Source organism: Camarhynchus parvulus, chromosome 1A (genome assembly GCF_901933205.1).
Source record: "Camarhynchus parvulus chromosome 1A, STF_HiC, whole genome shotgun sequence".
NCBI lineage: Eukaryota > Metazoa > Chordata > Aves > Passeriformes > Thraupidae > Camarhynchus > Camarhynchus parvulus.
The window spans coordinates 24808651-24830891 of NC_044586.1; the positions used below are offsets into that span (position 1 = coordinate 24808651).

At 43.7% G+C, this 22241-nt stretch overlaps 1 protein-coding gene across 5 annotated transcripts in view; it reads left to right on the forward strand.

Moving 5' to 3' along the window:
* The window catches only part of GRIN2B (glutamate ionotropic receptor NMDA type subunit 2B), a 205627-nt gene that overhangs the window by 86711 nt on the left and 96675 nt on the right, over window positions 1-22241 (forward strand). For all 5 annotated transcript variants that reach the window (XM_030959372.1, XM_030959375.1, XM_030959373.1 and 2 more), the window contains one exon: window positions 378-976. In XM_030959372.1, coding sequence (XP_030815232.1) covers window positions 378-976 — 599 coding nt within the window. The remainder of the gene's footprint in view (window positions 1-377; window positions 977-22241) is intronic.

Sequence of the window (22241 nt, forward strand, 5' to 3'; positions counted from 1 at the left end):
ATAATGCTGTGATTAAAGCTCTTAATTTCATGAAATATTTTGTACATATTCTGTTTTTCTGTCTTCACTTGTGTACCACTTGTTCTCTGTCTGTTAGAATCAGGCCTAACAGTTGAAACCTTTAAGTAATTTTGGCAACCTGCCTTTAAAAATAAAGTAAGGACAGCTGGTCATAAAAAGGATTTTACTTCCTTCTCACTTGCTTCACTTAAATTTTAAAAAGTTAAAAATCCTTAAGCTCTGGCCAAGATATGAAGTAAGATTCTGACTGTGTGCCTATCCCTTTATGCTCAATGGATTGGGTAGGAATGCTGTTTATTTCCTTTGACATAGTCTTGTTTTCTTTTTTTCTCTCTTCCTCTGACTTCCTATTCTAGGATGAGTCATCCATGTTCTTCCAGTTTGGCCCATCAATAGAACAGCAAGCTTCTGTCATGCTCAACATCATGGAAGAATATGACTGGTACATCTTCTCCATTGTCACAACATACTTCCCTGGTTACCAGGACTTTGTGAACAAGATCCGCAGTACCATTGAGCACAGCTTTGTGGGCTGGGAACTGGAGGAGGTTCTTCTGCTGGACATGTCCCTGGACGATGGGGACTCAAAGATCCAGAACCAGCTCAAGAAGCTCCAAAGCCCTGTTATCCTCCTCTACTGCACAAAGGAAGAGGCCACCTACATTTTTGAGGTGGCCAACTCAGTGGGTCTGACAGGCTATGGTTACACGTGGATCGTGCCCAGCCTGGTGGCAGGGGATACAGACACAGTGCCATCCGAGTTCCCCACCGGGCTCATCTCTGTCTCATATGATGAATGGGACTACGGTCTTCCTGCCAGAGTAAGGGATGGAATAGCCATAATCACCACGGCTGCTTCTGATATGCTGTCTGAACACAGCTTCATCCCTGAGCCCAAGAGCAGCTGTTACAACACCCAGGAGAAAAGGATTTACCAGTCCAACATGCTCAACAGGTAAGGGGAACAGCCAGGCCAACTATACAGAAGGGCGGTCAAAGATGACCTCTGGTACCAGAATATTTCTGCCGGGCATGTGCTGCTTTGGGGCAGCAGGTGGTGTTGGCCAGAACTGGGCAAGGGGAGGTGAGCTGAGGGTGGGACCCATGTTGCTGTGCATCATGAGTGCCAGTGTTGTCACCCCCTTAGAAAGCCTTCATACAACACAGAAGGCAAGTCAGTGTGAGGAAAAGGAATAACGAAGGCATAGTGCAACAATTTGATTGCACCCCTCAATGCACAAATTTTTGCTTTCATAAGTGAACTTCTTCAGCACAGAACTTCACCAGCACTGAACTTCTTGTGGTGTCTTTGCATGACTGGGTCTGCAGCTCCCAGGTGGGTTCTTGCTGCAAGCAATGGGAATGTTTGTGTTGAAGTCTAGAAGGCACCAGCTTCTGTTCCAGGCACTAGCACTATGTGAACAGGTGTCCCTTATAGGTGGTGGTTGTGTAACCTACCAGGAATAGTTTCATGGCAACTGTTGTCTGAACACCAAGTGTCCTTCTGCTGTTCATTAGCTCTGAATTGCAGGATCGAAGGAAATGCAAAGAGATGTGGAAAACTAGAGCTGCAAAAAGTGTTAGAGCCATCAGCTCTGCTCAGATCCTGCTTCATACTCAAAGCCTTTAAAGACCTTGGATGTCTTAAGAATCTGGTTTGCCTCAGAGGGGGGTTTGTGCTGTCACCCTGCTCTTTGACACTTCACTGGCTGTTTGCTGGGTGTTTTGGGTACTGCTCTTTCTCATGTACCTTATGCAGAAAGCCTAGTGCCTCGATTAGAACAGCACATTTTTCCAAATTGAAAAGGGTATTAAATACAGGGAAAACCTGTTTGAATAAACATCATCTTTTTATCCAAATTAAAATTTTCCTAAGAAACAGTGCTAAGGTATCTCTTTAAGGGCATAGAGGAAGCTTGTGGTGGACCAACCTCTAGAACAGCACTCTGATTACTAAATGTTCCTTTTTGTCCCAGATGGAGTTTTAGCATGTAGCAAAGCAACCCAGATAATTAGACATGGAATCCAGATGCCTCCTGATCTGCTCAGCTGTCATTGTCCAATGTTTTACATATAAAATCCTTAGACATGTTAGATCCTTTGTGGTGAGAAAAGGAGAATCTAGGCAGTAGCCATCAGGCCACACAGAGCTCAGTGTCTTTGTTAATTTGTCATGTTGACTCACTGAGTGTGCAAATGTGATGGATTGGTCCGCATGCTGTGACCCCTCACTGTCAACTTTACTAGGCAGATGGACAAAGGGACAAGGAAGCAGATTTTTGCTTTGCCTGAACGTTGGGGACTGTGAGATAACTTTATTCTTTGGCCCAATATATTACCCATATTGCTATTTGTCCTTTGTCTTTATGATCCATTAGCATGTTGCCTGGTCTTATTGCTTTTACTTCATCCTCCCCATGCTTTTTTTCTCTATGCAGGCCTTGAAACTACTAAAGGTACCTAAAGCTTTTATCTCTTTCCTTCCCAGCTAGGCTTAGGAGTAAGGATTTTTTCTGCTGCTCTTTTGAGTCATCGCTGAAATGATTAAGCAGGGAAAATATATATAGTGTATACAAAGTAATGAGAAGTAACATCGAGGCAGGCTTTTGTTCTACCTTTCCAAATGAAGAGGGATTCTGGGGGAAGCTCTATTGTGTCTTTTCAGCAGTTATCTAGAAAACAAAACGTTCCCTGCTATGTGATGCAGCGTTCTGCAGAGACCTTCTGCTAATGAGTTCTGTTGACACTGTTAGCCTATGCATAACATCACACCCATGTAGCTGTGCTGCTTCAAGGACCCAACAAAATCTCTCTGCATAGCACCTCTTTGCATTGTTTAGAAGTCACCAGCTCAGAGACTCTTGAGTGTAGATATGCCAGCACTGTTGTGCTGTGTAGATATGCCCTGAAGCCTCGGCACCCCACTTGAAAGCAGCTCCTGTCACTTGTGAATATCATAGCTTTCTTTTCACCTTCACGGCCCAAATCATGCTGTCTCTGCTCCCTTGTCTGCTGTGGGTACAGCATTCACAGGAATGAGTGCCAATATGTGTAGATACACCCAGCTCAGTTTGGCTACTGACATCAGTCTCACTGAAAAGCACAGTCAAATTAGTCAGTGCCAGGCTCTGTTCTGCCGCTGTGTAGATAGCTACAGGCACCTGAGCTAACTGAGAAATAATTATACTTTTGTAGTTACTTGTAAGCACAGTGCAAATATTTGCTTTGCCTCGCATGGTGCTGGCCTGTGAGGGGGTTCTGACCTTGCATCCTTTCCCCCCCCCACCCACCCATGTTTCCACACTCTCTGTATTTCCAAGTGAGATGGTTAAAAAGTTGGACTTCAGTGAGTTGGGTGCTTAGTTTTTTATTTAAGTCAAATTACTTTCAGGCACCTTTTGAAGTTTAAAAGCTAGTGGTGTCTGAAATAAGCCATTGCTTTTACAAATCCAAGGGTTCAATAGAAATTGGATGGCTTCAAGCTCAGCCTCATGCCTGAAGTCTGTGGAGAAGAAGAGGCAGAGGAGAAGCACAAGATGTGGAAGGAGGCAATCATGAAGATGTGAGTTTGCCTCACTGAGCCAAAACCCTCAGAGATTAATAGCTGCAATCTGTGTTCCTACCTTCAAGTTCCACTGAATTTACTGGAATTTACTATGTGCTAAGCTTTAAAACTCTCATGATATGCACTGTGCACGCCAGGTAGCAGCAATACCTGCATGTCTGGAACCTGGTTTGGCTCATTTTGGACTGGACTGCAGGTTCTGGAAAGCTAATTTTAGCCTTGCTCTCGACCCAGCAATACTGTATTCAGCCATCTGTAACTTAAAGTTCCCCGTCCACCTGCCTACACAGAGTAGAGAAATGAATGTATGTGGGCTTGATGTCTGGGGAGACAAAGTGTATGTGACCTCAGATAAAGCATCACCCTGTAGCTACTCTTTCAGAAACTCTTGAAGCTAATCCAAAGGGGTCCAATTTCCTTCAAATCCATAGCTGGGGAGGCAAAGCAATAAATGAACTTTCCCATTTTATTCTGTGGAGAGTGACACTTCAAACTAAAAAAATGTGTGATTTAGCTCAGCTGAGGCACACTATACACTGACTGTGAATTAGTCATTTCCCAAGATCTTCCTTTGAACTCTGACCAGTTCTTACTTTTTTCCCTTGTCTTTCTAAAAGAGCACTTGTTCTGAATGCAGCTAAAATCAAATGGTCTTGATCAACATGGTGTCAGTGGTTGATGTGGGTATATAATGGAGTAAGGAGAAAATGAACTGAATGTTGTTTAAATTCTCCATATCTTTCCTCCTTTTTACCCTGACACTTGTTCATTTTTGCAAGAAGTTGTGCAAACAAAGTTTTATTTGAAGTATGGCTGTAAGCACAAAAAGAAACAAGACAGACTGTTATCTAAATGCCATTTCTTGACAATGTAGGTGTTTGGTCTGCATCTTCTTGTATCACTAATGGTCGCATAGCAACTGTTTCTGTTTTGAAACTGGTTCTCTTTTGTGTTAGACTGGAACTGCAGAAGTATGATCACAACCATTGAACATTTTGGATTTTGTCCAGTTAGTGAACCTGCTGATGAGATAACTCCACTAAAGAGTAGTAAAATTATACTTTGAGAGAGTTTTGTCCTACAAGATTTGTTAGTTATCTTTTTGAATGATTGTTGAGGAATTTTTCCTCTAGTGAGGGATTTATCTCAATTTATGCTGATAATAGGCTTAGGTGGTAATTTGGAGTCCAAATATCCAAATGCTGTTTCCCAGTTCAAGTACAGTCTTTAATTCTTTGTTCTGTTTGTAATAATTACCTATTCATTTATTCCTTCATTGTCCCAGAAAAAAAATCTGATCTGAGTATTTCAGTCTACTGAGTTCATAGTTATCCCAATATCTGGTCTTCTGGGCACCCAGCAAAAACACTGTGTGCTCCGCTCTTTTCTACTGGAGGAGAAGATCTCAAAGATTGGGAAGGAAATGCTCAGATGAGGAGTTCTTACCTCTTGGCCCTTCCTAGGAGAGTTGCTAGGCTTCCAGGCATCCTGCAAAGCTCATCTTTTTTCCCTTCACCATGGCTGCTGAGGAGTGAGTGGGCAGAGGTGGATGTGTTTATAGGCAGCCTTCTGCTTATTTCGTTATTTTAATTGATGGGACAGATTTCCTTGAGCTCTGGATTGGTGCTTCTCATTACATTTTAGAAATGGGAAGAAATAACTAAATGACAGGAGTATTCTTAGGAGTGGAATTCAGAAATGAGTCATGAGAAAAGAATATAATTTCTGGCACATATTTGAGGAATGGAAGCTCAGCTGTTTTGTATGGATATTCACAGTCTTTGGGCTACAGAAGCTGTGGTTTTATTGTAGCCTTCAATGAGACCTGGATTCTTTCTCCTTGTTGTCATGGCTGCTTGTGAATGCTGGGCCATAACTACTAGTTTGTTGTTGTAGGGCTTCTAATGAGTTCTCCACTGATTGGCTTTAATAGTCTCTCATTTAACACCAGGCTGCACACAGCAGATTTCATTTTAATAAAAAGTGCAGTGGAGCATTTGCTTTGGAATTAAAATACAAATGTGGAATTATACCACCTTTGGAAAAAAATACTTTTAGAGGGAAACAAAGTTAGGTTCTATTCTGTACCTCAGATTCTTCAAATAGGAAAACAGCTGGCAAGCTTACTTAGTGCCTTGTTTGGACATGACACTTCCACTCTGGGGGAAGTAACATTCATCTGTAGTTTTACCTTTCCAAACAGATAAAAAATGCAGAAGAACCTTTTGATGAGTGCTGGGCAACTGTTTTTTTCCTGGAACAACCAGAGCAAGCTCTGTTCTCACATGACCACATTTCCCTAATAGAAACTAGGAATTGCTGGGGCTTAGATACCTCAACAGTGAGTCAGTGAGCAGAGAAAGTTCTTGAAATTGGGTTGTACAAACAAATTGCTTCTCTGGAAACTCAAGACTATATGGGCTGTATATATCCATAAAAAGATGCAGTGCCCTTTCAGGGTGTTGTGTCACCCTGATACCTGTGGGCCACACCATACCCATAGTACCCTGGACCTCTTTTCCCCCGGTCAGTGTCAAGGACAGTGCCCAGGCAACACCTTTCCTTGTTTCTCTGGTCTCTCTCAACCCACCCTCCTGCCCTCTCCTCTCTAATAATGGCAGCCATCACCTTCCATGCCAGACACAGAGGACATCTTATGTCACGTGCAGGTATTGCCATGAAGCCACTCTGTGTTGTGTCCTAGTTGAGTGGATCACACAACTTCAGAGAGTGCAGCAGGGGAGTTGAGGGCAGGAATGGACAATGGACCATTTGCAGTGTTTTTTCTCCATTCACAGGTTTGTCCAGTTACCCTCGTACTGAGAGACAGGAGCCCTGTCTCACTCAGTGTGCAGGGCTACATCTACCTGCTTGGCAGCTGGCTGGGAAGGCCCTGCTCCAGCCCTTGAATCCTTTGGCACTCCAGCTGTGGCAGGCACAGTGCTGACACTTGCTTCTTAATGCTGAGGAGGTGGTGAGAGAAGGTATAAGTGGCATGTTCCCAAGGATGCAGAAATTGCCCTTTTCAGAAACTTGGAGGGTGAGGGAGCATATGTAACTTTTGACCTTTTGGAGCCTTTAGGCCCATGTCTAGTTAGCAGCTCATTATGTTCCCACTGGTTGGTGTGTCCTGCTGCTGTCAGGCTGGTGCAGAGTGGCAGCACGTGGCGTGAGCGCTGCTGACAGATTAGACATCCCTGCTGCTGAAATCTGCTTGTTCCTGTCACTGCTCCAGCAGCAGCTGGAGGCTGGGGCTGGCCTGTACCTCCTGCCTCTGTCAGGGTCTCTGTGCCTCCCTGCATCCCTTGCTGTACGCCATCTCGCTCTCTCTGTGTACTGCCATCACTTTTTTCTGTCCCTATCTTGCATCTCCTGTTGCATTTCATTTGCCCTGTGTGCAGTGCTGGTGAAATGTGCTGGGTTTGCTGGCTTGGGGCTACTGAATATTGATGTTGCCTGGTCAGGAGGTGAGCACTGTGTGCCACCACATCTTGGAGGAAGTGTTGGCTTCTTCTGAGTCCTTTTTTTCCTGTCACTGGAGAGGAATGCTGAGGGCAGTTTGTAACATGCTCTTGATCCAAACCTCTCCCTGCAGGTGGGCTGGTAAGGGTGCTGGTGCAGAAGAGCAGTCTGCATCTGGCTGCCCTCCTTGCTCTGCCCAGCTCTGAAGCAGTCCTGCTTGAGCAGTGGGAAGCACAGCTGTCCTACAGTGGAAGGACAAACATCAAACTAACTTGGATGCTGGTAGGATACTGGAGATCCCTGGCTTCTCAGTGGGAGTATGTGATGGCACAGCAAAAATGTTTGTTCCTCAGCAGGCACCACAGGATGCCTTAGTCCTGCATAGCTGGACTTTGTCAGAGGGGGAGAGTAGGTACTTGCTCAGTGTGGACAGTTGGGTATTTCAGCCTCTTTGCAATTAAAATAGAATCACAAAATATTCTGAGTTGGAAGGGACCCATAAGAATCTCTTAAGTGAGGCCTGTAAACAGATTGAACCTGCAACCTTGCTGATGTTAGCACCTTGCTCTAACCAACTGAGCTAAATAGAAAGATTCAAGTAAAATGATGGGATTTTGGCAAGGCTTGTCTTTTGATTAAAGGACATACCCTTTCATACACGCCTCCAAAATCCACCAGCTGGGAATGAATTTTGGTATGCACCATCAGTTTCCAGATGGGAAAATGTCCGTGTTCTGCTTCCAGCCCTCTGAGACATCTTCTGCTCTGGAGCCAAGTCCAATTAGTGCTAGTACTGTGGCAACTTCACTTGCTGGTGACAATATGTTTTAATGTGTGCCTTCAGACTGTCTCCACTCCTCATGGAAAGTGAGTCAAAATCCTCCTCTGTGGTGGAGCTTGGAAACCACAAACCCAGTATGGGCCACAGTTTAGCACCAGCTATGCCCTTGCTGATCCTGCTCTGATCACAAAATGCATTTAGGGTGCTGTGGGCTTGAAAGTGCCTCAGGGAACTTGAAAACCTGCTTTAGCAGAGCAGTGTAGGGAAGGTGAGAAATATCCTTTTTCCTTTAGGAACTGGCTTGATGGGGATATTTTCTGGCTTGCACACCTGCACACTGATGGCTGGCCATATGTAGTTTCATCACGGGTGCCTGTCAGGAACATGTGCATTTTTTTCTTTCTGTTAAAAACGTAGCTTCCTTTTTTTTTTTTTCCCTCTCTCCTCCCCTCAGACTTAATGTTCTTACTATCTTTCAAGTTTTTAAAAATAGGAACTGCCGTGTTGCTATGGCTCCCTGTGCAGCTCTGGAGCAGCTTTTTCTTCTCTTTGATGCAATTTGGGTTCCCAGTTTGGTTTGACAAGAGCTGCTTGCACCTAGTGCTCCCTCCTGGAAGGCAGGGGGTGGGGGGATGGACAATGACAGCCTTTGTGTTCACTAAAAAAGGGGAAAATATTAAGTCAGGTGACCTTTCTTGGAAAAGAGTGGAGATATTAACCTTGGTGTGGCTGGGATGGGATTTTTAATGTTCTGCAGATTTAACACTGTTGCTGTGGTTTAACTTTCAGTGGGGTGTTCTTTTCCCCTTTCTGTCTTACACGCTTGTGTGATGGAGCTGAGCCCTGTCCAACAGCTGCCTGCTCCCTGCAGAAGCACCTGCTGTTCAGTGGCTTTTGCCATCTATGCTTTGGCCAAGAGATTGTGCGTGGTTAAGTGCTTTTCTGAATTGAGGCTTAGAGCACTCCTGACTAGATGCTGCTGATGAAATTCCTCTCAAAATCATTGCTTTAAGGGTTACTTGAGTCTTGCATCCACATTTTGGGAAAATGTGGATCTGCGTATCTGTGGGGCAGCTGAATACTTATCTGAAAGGGACCCTACCAAGGTCTGCACAGGTAACAGGTTTTACATACCTGTTACCTGGGCAGAATCCAGACCTCCCTCTGCAGTGTACGCATCTCTCCACTGGCCTATTTTCAAGTAGCAATAATTTTTAAAGTACATTTTTGTTTTACTTAGCAAATTTTATTTTCATTCACAGTCGAAAGGTGAACAATTTTTGAAAAATCTGAGCAAAAAAATCCCTGTTCATCCAATTTTGAGTTAAGAGAGTGTGAAATGGATGAATTTGTTCTGCTTTCAAATAATTAGCCAGCAGTGGGGTTTCTGTTAGTGTGGACAAATAACTCAAAGCTAGCTTCACTTCAAACTTCAGAAATTGGTTTGCAGTGTTAGATGAGGGATTCCTGCTTTGCTAAAGTTAGAAAATGTGATTTTGCATTGAATATAAACATTTGAGGGTGATGCATGTTACCTTAGTGTAATTTTTTTTGTATTGTACATTCGCTGTGCACTATATTTCTTGAAGTATTTGAATGGAATAAAATCTAGGAATGTGGTGTTTAGAATGTTTGAATGTGAGTGAAATAATAACAAGGAAAATAGAAATAGCAGAGGCCTGTCAGCTTGTTCAGTACACCCTGCTCTATCATTTCTGCAGCATGTTCTCTCCTGATTTAAGTAATAAAAATGTCCTTACTCAAGCCTGCAAGCACCTTAATATAAAATGAATATTAAAATCTAACCATAGTTGCCCTTGAAATGATCAATCAGACTGAGTGCTGCCAGCCATCTTCATACAAAGAAAGCTCTTTTCCACCTCTGTGGAGAGATTTCTGATCTTGTTACATCACACCAAACAGGTCTCTATGCTGTCTTGATTGAATAAAGATGGTAAGGTGACTGGGCCCTCCCTTTGCAGTAATGTACCGTGAGAAACGGGAAAACAGCTTTGGTCAACTCAGTGCTGGTCTTTGTTAAGGATTTGGAGAGACAGAAGATAATCAGATGAAGAGTTCACCCTCTTGATGGTGTGGTCATGGTGGAAGAGAGCTGCCACAATGGACTGAAAGCCTGTGAATCTCTGTAACCTGACAGTGGTTAAAAGTGCACAAATGCTGACTCGATGCTGGCTTTTTTTCTTGGTTTTTGAAGCTGTATTAAAACGAGATGGAAATGAGTTTTTAGTGTCTTGCCTAGTGTTCTTCCCTGTATTATTAGTGTCACAAATGAAATAATTTTTCAGCAAGATGGCTACCTCCAGTAGCAGTGTCAGCAACTTACATTTATTTATGACAGGCTCTAGCATCTTTAATCTGCAGTTCCAAAGCACTTTACAAAGTAGAAGGGGATGGCTTAATTCACCAAAAAATTGCAGCCATCTCTGGGGTGAAATAGAGCAACTGTTTAACAGAATATAGTACGAAGTGGAGATGAATACTGCACCTCACTGGAGCTGCACGAGGAATTTCAGCTGGCAGAATGAATTTACTAGAGGTGGATTTTCGCCAAGACATTGGGGGTGTTTAATGAGCGCGAGATATTAGTGGCAGTGCCACACATGCCTCTCTGATGCCTGTGTGCAGCAGGCAGCCAGCAGCTCCAGAAGTGATGTCACAAAGGAGGTTAGTTAGCAGCTTTTCCAGTGTGCAGACTTCAAGAGAAAATGATATCTAATTTCAGTGACCTCCTTCATCCCAAGAGAATTACATTTGAGCTGATAGATCTAGATTTTACATTGATTATGTGCTTATTTCCCCTGGAGACAGCCCTGGGCAGTGGGAGATATCCAGCAAGGCTGCTGTGGTTACAGACAAGTGATAACCAGAACTGGATGGAGAGCAAAAGGGTTGACTGCAATGAAACTCTGAGAGGTTTTATCCACTTGGGTAATAGATGTCATATATAACAGATGATCCTCCCAAAAGGATACTTTTCATTGCTTTCTTCCCCCTTAAAATAATGTGTCACTGACAGATTAGGCCCTGTGAGTGACATGAGGTATCTCAAACAGATTGCTGCAAGCAATACTTTCTACCTTCTTCACAAAGATGCTGATGTTGTCCTTCTGCATCTGAGTGGTGACGTATGGCATGGTGAGTGCGTACAAGTGCTGGTACTTAAGCCATCACAAAATGCTCTTCAGCATCACCAAGGGACTGTGAAGACTTTGAGGTGCAAAATACAGATGCTTACAGCCTCTAAATAAATGTGAGCATCTCGCAACCACTCTTCAGTATGCCTAGTGTGTGTTCATGTCAGAAAGCTGTTCTGCAGGGCAGTGTAGGATATTGGGCTTTCCAGCATTTGACTTGCCCAGATTCAGGAAGTGCAGCAGAACCATTATTTCAGAGTTCTGCATGCTTTGCTGCCCTTGTCTCAGTTTCCTTTTCCTTTCCTTGCAGGCATGTAGCTGAGATACTGGGGGGCTTTACTTGCAGATCTATTTTGGTTTTAATGTAGCTTTGAGATGGAGAAGGTCTTGCTTTTTGTAAATGTGAGACTACAGATCGGATGAATCACAGAATCACAGAATAGCTTGAGTTGGAAGGGGACCTTGAAGATCATCTAGTTCCAAGCTCCCTGCCATGGGAGGGGACATCTTCAGCTAGACCAGATTGTTTAGAGTCACATCTTACCTGGTTTTGAACACCCCCAGGGGTGAGGCATCCACAGCTTCTCCGGGCAACCTGTTCCAGTGCCTCACCACCTGCACGGTAAAGAATTTTTTCCTAATACATAATCTAAACCTACTCTCTTTCAGTTTGAACCCATTCCCCCTTGTCCTGTCAGTACATGCTCTTGTAAATAGTCTTGCCTCCTCTTTCCTGTAAGTTCCCATCAGGTACTGGAAGGCCACAATTAGGTCACCTCAAAGGCTTCTCTTTTCCAGACTGAGCAATCCCAATTCTCTCAGCCTTTCCTCATGAAAGAGGTACTCCAACAAGTGCCTTGGAGGTAGCACCAAGCCACAGTTTCTCTGGTGGCTGTGGAAAGATGAGAGTTCTGGAAAAGGCTCCAGTTTGACTGCCTAGAGTGAGAAGTTTACTCATTTTACTGATTTGTATTTTTTTCTCCCAGCAATTTTTCATGGAAGGCTCAAGTTTGAATTGATGAAGGCACAAGCTTAGCAATGCTGTGAAATTGATTTGGAATAGTTTATTATAGTTCCATGAAATTGCTTAACAACGAAGTTTGGCAGAGTGAGGGAGCCAAATGAGAAAAGCATGGTGCTCCCAACAGTGGATGGCACTGGGACTACTGTGTAAGCCAGTATGGAGGGCGTGTAGGCATTCAGGGGTAGGATTAGACACAGGGAGGGAGGAGAGCTGCCCAAGTGAGAGGCATCCATCAACCTTGCATTGCAGATCAGGCTGGTTTGCATTGCTGCTGGTTTCCTCCCTTTTTGTCATCCTCTTCTGGATCCTCACAAGGCCTGCAGAAGGGGTTTCTGCCTCTCCGTGCTCAGCTGCAGCAGCTCAGAAACATTTCTCACAGCCATGAGTTGTCAGTGTGGAAGCAGGTCCCCAGAGAAGGGCACTGACAGAAAGGGAGTGTGGGGATGTGGTGCAGATGGAGGACCACTTGGGGAAATATAAAGCATCACTGAGCTTGGTTTTAGAGCACTCACTGTGAAGGACATGCAGCTGGTTCTCTAAGTGGGAAGGCTGTGGGTGACACTGACTTTCATTCCTCTGTGTGGTTTGGAGCTTGCCTTGCCTTTTCAGATGCCACAGGTCAGAGCAGCAGCAGTACCCAAACCCAGAAACCAGGCAGTTGCATGGATGCTGTGACTTTGGCTGTGGACATTCTGCTGAAGCTGAGCAGTGGGAACTCCTATGCCGGGAAATCTCTGAACCGCCTCTTGTCATGTGAGAAGTCAAGGGAAAGCAGCCATGTAAATTTGTCACATTTATGACAGAGGTTCATGCTGAATGTTTCTTTAAGTGTCAAAGAAAGCTGTGTGGTAGCACCTGGGGTCTCATCTGGTGATGGCCAAGTGACAAACAGCCCTTGGTCTGCTCCCCTCACCGTTATAGAGGAAAGGAGGAGTTGGGCTGGTCAAGGAGACAAACATTGTTTTGCCTGTGGCTATTTACTGAATTACTACACCTCTAGGAGGCTGCTGCACAAGACCATGGGCCTCAGTCAATACTTAGGGTATTGAGGGTGTTCTCAGTATTGCTGTAGCCTGGTGAGGTGTCAAGGAGCTGGCTTGGTACCACCTGGAAGCTCTGGAACGAGTTTTTGTGTAGTGGTACATGCTGGTGGGACTGTGAAAGATGTGGACAAACTGAGAGAGGTCTGTTTTACAAGAATGGCTCTTTGGTAACAACTCACACCTTTACTGATGTAGACCTATGTGAAAAAGCTTATTTTTCTAATCAAATCCTTATGCCTTGGTTTTGCAATGTCTGTTATGTATTTCACCACTAAAAATGCTATTTCTTTATGTTCCTTCTTCAGTCCAGGAATCCTTTTCCCCCCTCCTTTTGTTTTGTCATCAGGAATGGGAATGGTGTGCTTGTTCTGGCCAGTGGGTACAAGAGGAAATTTTGCATTATTCAGCATCTATTCTTCTGCAGTGCTTCTAAAGAAGGATGTAAATGGTGGGTAGTCAAATAGAGAAACAGAGAGGATGGAACAAGTACTTAAACGTTTGAACTAACCATTTTTTTTACTTCCTCCTCAATCCACTGATCCTAATGGATTTCCCACTGTTTGTCTAAGAGAGGGCTGAGAGGGGTTGGGAGTGGGACATTTGTGAGCTTGCCAGATCAACCCTAGTCCTTGCTAGGCTTGATGTTTTATCCTTCTTTTTTAGCATAATTTTGGGGCAGCTTTACATTGTGGAAAGAGAGAACAGGAAGTTGCAGGGGAGGCAATTGCCTATAGGCAAGGCCTATTGCACTGATGATTCCATGCTTGTGGTGTTTTGCAAACAGCCAGGGATGAGCCCACTGCTCTTGTTATCAGTCATGCCCCCTTTGTGTGTCTGTGTCCTTCCATCACTCCCATCTTCCATCTTCTGATCCTTCCCTCAATAGGTGATTGTTTTCTATAGAAATATTAAATCTTAGCTTAAAACAGATGAACCACCCATTTTTCCTACCTCCTTTCTCTCTTTCATCTTTTCTTCCCATGGAAGTGTTTGAAGTAGCACCAGTTCCCAAGAAAGGCTTTTTTTTTTCCCTTTGTGCTTTGGCTCTGTGTCCCTTCTTCATAATATCTTCCCTTTGTTATTTTGTTCTGCCTGCCTCCTCTCTCTGTTTTCTCCCCATCTCTCAACCCTTCTTCAAGGCTCTCTCTTCATTAATATGTTAATTTCTAGCCCAGGAATGCTTCTTGCAGCTCACTGTTCACCAGGGAGAGCCAGAGGAGAGAGCCAGGAGAGAGAGGGAAAAGGGAGAGAGAGAAAAAGAAGTGAGTCAGTAACTTACAACAGAACAGGACAAGGGGTGTTAGCAAAGGAAAATCTTACACTGACAGATGTCATGATGCCAGGAAGAAGAGGATCATCCACAGTTTTGGATTGGATTGGTCTTTGTCTATTGTTTTGACATTTTCAACTTCTGAAGCTTAATTAGTAGGAAAAAAAATCCTTGAAAATTAAAGAAGCTCTGAACTCTTTTTCAAGTAGTTCCTTTTTGGCAATTACTAAATTATCTTTCCTTCTGCACAGATTTTTTTTAAACATCAGGCAGGCCCTACTCCCACCCTGATATAGTCTCTTTGTTTCATTTGTCTGCAAATGTCTGATTTGTTGTCTGTATGGTCTTTGCATAAGGCTTTGGGCATATTTTGCAGTATGAACAAAACCCTACCAGAAATTCTCTGAAGGTAGTTTTACTCCAAAAGAAGTTTTCAGGTGAGAAGTAGGGAATGTTTAAACTGCTGTTCAGGTAAAGAGGGATGAATAAAGATTAAAATACTCCAGAAGTTATATAGCAGTGAAAATGTTAGGGAACCTGGGGTTATGAGGAGCATGACAACTGCCATTAGAGACAGGTGTGATGAGTCAAAGTTTTCCTTTCTGCCGCCCACCAGTACAGTTACTGGGTGGAAGGTTGCAAAGAAAGAAAAGATAGAGGCAGGCATCTCTGCATCATGGACCAGATCTGGGAAGGATGCAGAATGCCAACACTATTGCAATTTTGCCCTGAAATGAGGAAACCTCATTGCTGTTTTATATCTAATGAAGCGAGACCTCTGTCTGTGCTCGTAGTGCTAGGACCGTGATTGCCCAAGCAAATAATTAACACTGCAGCAATGAAAGCTGGTGCTGGGGAGCTGGCAGGGTGGGTGGCTGGAGGTGAGGAAGCACTTCTGAGGAAGGGCATGTGCTAAAGGAGAGAGACAGGAAAAGACAAGCTCTGATACTGTGCTGCAAAACTGGTACGAGCTGGAAGCAAAATAACTGGGGAGGAAAGCTCAGGGGGCCTGCTGCAATGTTCTGTGAAGTCCAAGGCCCCCGAGCCAAGAGCCTTTCATATATTACGTACACACAACTGTGTCAGAAGAATATTATTTAGGTTGCAAAGGCAAGCACTTCAAACAGAAGAAAGTGCCAGAATTAAGGCTGCAATCTTAATTTGGCATTCTTGTGTCTATGCATTATAGAACAGTGGTTTCAGTCCTATCTTTCAAGGCAGGACCCCTGCCTGCTTCTGTATGCGTGGTGGGTAATATTTCCTGACTGAGCAGTGATTCAGTATTTCATTTCCTTTGCCTTGCTTAATGTGTATCTTTAAGCTTTGTATTGTGTCTGCTTTCACAGGCTGCTGAGAATTGAGGATTCTTTGTCTCAAGGTGTTATCTGTGGCACGTTAGGCCAGTATCTCGGCACATCACAAAGTTCATGGATTTTCACCCTGCTCCTACGAGATGAGAGGACACAAGCTACTTTATGTAAATCCATTGTATAGGCGGGGAACTGAGGTGCAGCAAGATTAAGGTCAAAAATGTCTATTAATTTTTCATGGCCCATCTGAGACACCTAGAATCTTATTATTCAAAGTACTGATCATTACAGAATGCTTTCAGTGTTCAAAGCAAATTTCTCTTTGTCTTCAACACAGCAATTCTTCAATTGCCCCCTGCCAAGTCTTACTTAGGACTGAGCACCGTTTTTCATTGATTTTTTATTAATGTAGAAATGGAAATTTGGTGACATACAAGTTATATGGGCTGTTTGTTTATACCCCATATAATTATTTGTTTTGCAGAAATCATCTTGAACCCAGGAGAAAAGCAAAACAATCTCCAAACCATTTCCCTTTTTTAATTTTAATCTGAATTATTTCTTTCAATATATTTGAGATGAAAAACTGGATTTTGAATTCCAATTAGTTTATAACTTCAATATGTATCTTCCTTTCATTTGAAAAAAAGGTGTTTGAAAATGCTCAGATTCAAAAGAAGACAGACTGAATATATATATTTTTTCTTTCAACAAAGTCAGAACTTTATATTTACTGGTCTGCCAAAATTGGGCTATCAATAGAGTACTTATTTCTGTTTGGCATTGCCACCAGACCAAAAAAAGGGGCCGGAGGATTTTTCCAGCTTTTGCTAAGCATCCAGAAAATGGATGCATAGATTTAGAGACTGCTTGTAAAAAAACTGGTTTAAGAGAATTTACCGATCTCTTCTCCCTTGTGTCCAGTAATAGGATGCATGTGAATGGTTTGAAGCTGTTCTATGTGAGGTTTAGACTGGGTGTTAGGAAGGTTTGAAGGTTTTCGTCACTGAGAGGTTGGTCAAACACTGGAACAAGCTTCTTGGTCAATGCTCCAAGCCTGCCAGTATTTAGGAGGCATTTGGGCTAGATGATTGTTGTAAGTCCCTTTCAACTGAAATAGAATAGAATAGAACACATAATATATTGTAATAATAATGAAATAATATTTTGTTCTATTTGTGCCACCATGGCCTTGTGCAGAGGTTGGGACAAATCCAGCCTTGCAGTACACCTTTCAGCTTGCTTAGCAATATGATTTTTCCTGTTTGTCCACTCTCAACCTCTCACTTGATTACTGCCCACTTTCCAAACGGCTAAGTTTGATTCCCAAATTAATCTATCTGGTGCATTCAATGAGATCAGGCTCCTGCTAGAAAAATTGTTGATTCAGGACTGATTCTTGTTATGCAAAATGGGATGCATTCAAATTGGTTGAATCACTATAATGCTGAAGTTTTCCCTCTTTTGCAGCGCTTTACTTTTTTAAATTAATAAGCCAGCACTTTGCCAAACTGCATGGTTTAGTGGTCACAAACTCGTTAGCTTTTCTCTCCCACTGCTGACCTCTTTTGTCTTGTCTCTACCAGCTTGCCTTTTCTGTTCTGCCCTTCTGGCTTCTTGTCCCGGTCTGGTTCTTGCCTAGTAAAGTTAGAATCTGTCTTACTGAAAAATAATCTAAGCTCCAGAACCTGGATCTAGAAAAATCCAGCCTCCACTGCTGGACTGTGTCGCTTATTTTCATCCATTTCCACTTATCTCACACTCTTGTCCAATCTGTCTTCCCTTCCCCTCAGCTCCAACAAGTCACAGTTTCTTTGTCCAAATAGTCCAGGTGTCACACCTCCCAGTTCTCTTCTTTTTTAGCCCCTTACTTCTTGCAGTGTCCCAAGTCAGTGTATCCTGATTACCTTCCTGGCTCTTTCGTGCTGCTTTGGAATTAGCCAGCCTCCTTTTCCAGCCGTCTCTGTGTGCAGGGAGCAGGGAAATACAAACCAGATCATGGGAAATACAAACCCAATAGATTTATTCCTTCTCCTTCTGCTTCCCCAGTCCACTCATAAGCCTTACTTGAGCCTTAGACTGCAGAAGGCCCAGCCAGGAGAGGAGTTTAAAAAGGATGGGTGTTTTTTGAAAGCTCTAATAATTTTTCTTGAACAACTGTAAACTGTAGTTTTTCCAAAGGCTTATGACCTGTCTAGGTTTTCACAAGTATGGGAAAAATCAGCATGAAATGAATGTTTGCTTTCCTCTCTCATCAAAATTCATGTCCCTTGAAAGCAGAGAAGTACGGGAGCTTTTTATAAAGGTCGCTATCTTTTTCCTAATGTTGGTAAAATAGCTTTTTCCTCTTGCTTGTTTTTGGAAAATAATGGACCATTTTAACTTCAATCTTTGTCAAATATCAGATATGACATGAACATCTGATATGGAAAATGTCACTCTTAGAGATAAAATTTGGCATAGCTAGAGGAATCTATAAGGAAGGCTTTACCTTGGGAAGAAGAGACAGCTTGAAGAGATGGTGATACCAGCTCCAGCAGTGCAAATTTCTCTGTGGGCTTCCTGGAACATTTTTAGGAGGTCAAGGTAGATCTGCTTACTGGCTGAATGTGTTCTTGTAGGGTCTTAAACCTGGGTCTCAGTCAGCAAGCAGAGAAACTAATTGGATTTTTCAGTTTCAATTGAAAATGATGTTTCTTAAAAAAAGATAAAAAGTGTCTACCCCAGGCTTTCAGTACCTTTAATCTTTGTTTAAGAATGTATGTCACACAATGAAAGAAAATCGGTACCAGTCCCCAGCATGGAAGTAAAACCAACCATCCAAACAGCTAGAAAAAACAAGTGCAAGAGTGGAAAAAAATCCAATCCTCCACAGGCTGTCCTTTTCTTACTTCTCCTTCTCTCCCTCCCTCCTTGCTGCAGCCATGGGTGTTCAGCTACAGTGCTGTATTTTGCAGTCCTGCCTTTACCAAAACACATTAACTCATGCAGCTCATGAATCATCCCCAAACATGGGAAGCCTTAGTTGGAAGAAAGCAATGCCAGAGATACTTTTTTTCTCTCAATTTTTTGTAAAATGTTTCTAGGAGCCAAGTGGCATGTTGAGGTTGCAGGCTGCAGATGAGAACTCTGGTTGAGAGCTACAGAGTGTGGCAGACTGGAAAGGCAAGTTTGGGGTCAGAATGTTGGGAGAGATTTGGCAAAGATTTGGCCAAGCATCTTCTGACACTTGATGAATCCTCCCTTGGTCTCTTCTTGGAAAAAAACATAGTGAAAAATACTACTTCTTTGCACTCCATGAAAGGCATTCTGTGTTCTGGGAAGAGATTTCAGAGTAGGTGGTGCAGCCTTGAACCTCACTACTAGCCTTAGCTAAATATTCATAGAATCAAAGTATCGTTTAGGTTGGAAAAGACGTCAGAGATCATTGAGTCCAGTCATTAACCCAGCACTGCCAAGTCCACCAGTAAACCATGTCCTTAGTGCCACATCTACACGTCTTTTAAATACTTCCAGGGAGAATGGCAATACCATTTCTCTGGGCAGCCTGTTCCAGTGCTTGACAACCCTCCCAGTGCAGAAATTTTTTCTTATATCCAATCTAAACCTTCTGTGTCACAACCTGAGGCCATTTTCTCTCATCCTATTATGGCCATTTAACAGCAGTGGTGTGGGACTTGTGAGATGAACAAGGTATCTCAGTCTGGTTCAGTGCTGATATCATCCCTCTCCTGAGGCTGTTCCCAGATGGCTCTTGTGAATTGTCCACAGCAGAAGGGGTGAGGTTTGAGTGGGGCTGAGTTATGAACTGCCTTCTCGTGGCAGGTAAGGGATACTTCCTGGCTGACATTCAGTTGACAGTGGAGGTAACTTGCCTGGCTGATGTCCACTCTGTACCTTTCTCAGGAATAAATAAAAATCTCCAGGGTTGTTATGATTCCTCCTCACATGAGCCTGAAATGCGCTGAGTATAAATTGAAAAAAGGAGGAAACAGGAAAAAACACCAGCATCGCAAATGATGTGCAAGAGGGCTGCTGCCTGTGGCACTTCATGTATTCAATTTCAGTGTGCTGTATTTACTTCTGTTTCCCTTCTGAAAAGACAGCCTCCAGGCACTTCACTAAATGGATTGAAAGGTTTGTCTGGTTTTAATGATGCTTCTGAAAGAGCTTGTGTGTTATTCCTCCACTCAAATACTTCAGAGAGACTTTGCAATGCCTCTTGGTAAATCAGAACATTATGAATACCTTGGCACTTAGGGGGCAGGCAATTATCTGTTCTGGGACTGCTTTAGAAGGAGTGACTGGGGTTAATAAACTGATGTTTTCTAGGAGAGGGTATCCTAATCTGGGAGAATATAGGAACAATCAGTGGATTAATTAAGATGTGTGAAATGGCATGGTCTGAACATTTAGCTTTATCCTATTACTTATTCCTATGATTATAGGAATTGGAAGCACAGTTTCAGTCTCAGGTGGGATGCTGTGCCAGCGCTGCTCAGCAGTAGCCAAACCTCTGGTGTGTTACCAACTCCTTTCTAGGTACCAATGCAAAGCACAGCACAGTGAGGGCTGCTGGGGGAAAATGACTCCATCTCAGCCAGACCCAATGCAAAGCTCTACCCTTAATAATCATGGGAGAAATCTGTAATATCAGTGTGTTGAAGAGTGCCACAGAAGAACTGGGCAGCAGAGGAAAACTAAATAGAGTCACAGGGATTTACCTGCATGGCGGAGATAAGGTCTGGCTCTATGGTTTTGGCAGCAGAGAGGGGAACTCAGTGATCTGGGTGTGAAAGGATGTAGTTCTGGTCCCTCAGCATGATAGTCATGAACCAGCATCCATGGGGAAAAAAATTGGAGCAGGTTTTTTTTTCTGCTTGCATTCCCAGATAGCCTCGGCTACATATGAATCGTGAAGGATGGGAGAGCCTGGGGGAGAAAAAATTGATTTGGTCCCAATGACTGGTATTGTTTGTGCACACAAATTGCTTGTATTAGGGAAGAAGTCCTACTTGGTACTTCTATGACTTCAAGGAACAAGTTCCAGGGGTGGCAGCTGTATTTCATTACCAGTACATCTTTCCTTAGCCGAGATGGGGCTGGCACTGTGGCATGCAGTGATGACACTGTTAGATGCCACAGATTCAGGCTTCAAAGACTCACAGAATCATAGCATCGCTAAGGTTGGAAAAGATCTTTAAAATCATTGGGTCCAGTCTTCCTAAACTGTCAGGTCCACCACTAAACCGTGACCCTAAGTGCCACATTGCCATCTACCTCCAGGGATGGTGACACCACCACCTCTCTGGGCAGCCTGTTTGCTGGTTCACCTTGGAGGCATTTCCTCTTGTTCTGTCTCTTGTTACCTGGGAGAAGAGACTGACACCCACCTGTCTGTGATCTCCTTCCAGAGCAGTAAGATCCCCCCTGAGCCTCCTTTTCTCTAGGCTAGACACCCCCAGCTCCCTGGGGAGGGTTTAGCCTGGTGGCACCATGGGAAAGGTGCTCTTCTGTCCAGTATCCTGGGGGTGCTCCCTGGGCTTGGTAGAGATATCTTTTCATAGATAAGTTTCTTTGCCTTGGAGACAGGTTTCTCACTTTCCGTGCAAATTGACAATTGTGCACAGATCATTTCTCACACCCTTTTGGAGATGGGTTAGAGGGCTTTGGAAGGCTTGGGTGGTTTTGATCCCCCCCTTACAGTCCAGAGCTGCTTCTTGGCCTCATTCCTGCCCTTGCTCTGTACTGTATTATCTCCAGAAAGTACAACAAGGATGTTTGCCTTGGAAAGGTGCTGCCCTTCTTCCTCATGGCCCCTTCTTCAGCTACTCTTTTCTTCTGTTCTTTCCCACACCATGTTATTACCAACAATCCTTTATCAGCTTCACAGCCAAGGGCTACAGGGGTGCTGTGCAGGTTCAGGGCCAGCTGTTGTCCTGGGGACCCACCTGGTGCGATGCAGGGGCACTGGAATGCCCTTTGCAGGGCCCCGAGCCACCTCCTGAAGAGGGAGGGCCATTGCATGTGGTATCTGAAGGTGAGGGCTTGCATTGCAAACACTCAAACACCTGCTGGTCCCATGCCAGCAAGCTGTCCTCCCAGCAAGTGGCCCCTCTGACAGACTCCATTTCCCCTAAACCCCTCTTTACGTATTCTCCAATCTGGTAAAAACATTATTCCTCTGACTCCGTGCCTGTGCTCCCGGCAGATCCAGATCATTGGCTGGGGGTGTGGGGATGTGTATGGTTGAAGGTCTGAGTGTTCTGCCCATGCAGAGTATTTTTTTATGATATAAAATTACTTCTGGAAAAGGGATTTAGAGATTTTTTTCTATATCAGTATATATGACATCTTCAAATTTACGACACCTTCCCAGGGAGACTTTGCTTGACATCCTTATCTGAAGTCAGGCATTTAGGATTTGAGGACCCAGTGCTTTAACTGCTGGGCTTAACTAGTGGGCTTTTCTGGAGAGGGAAGGAAGGTCTTGGTGACTGACTAGAGGAAGGCAGTGAAGAAGCAGAGGCTGTATGCATCCAAAAGACTGTGAACAATGATGTAGAATAATGGATATGAATTGTAAAAGGCTCTGTCTCTGAAGTGCATC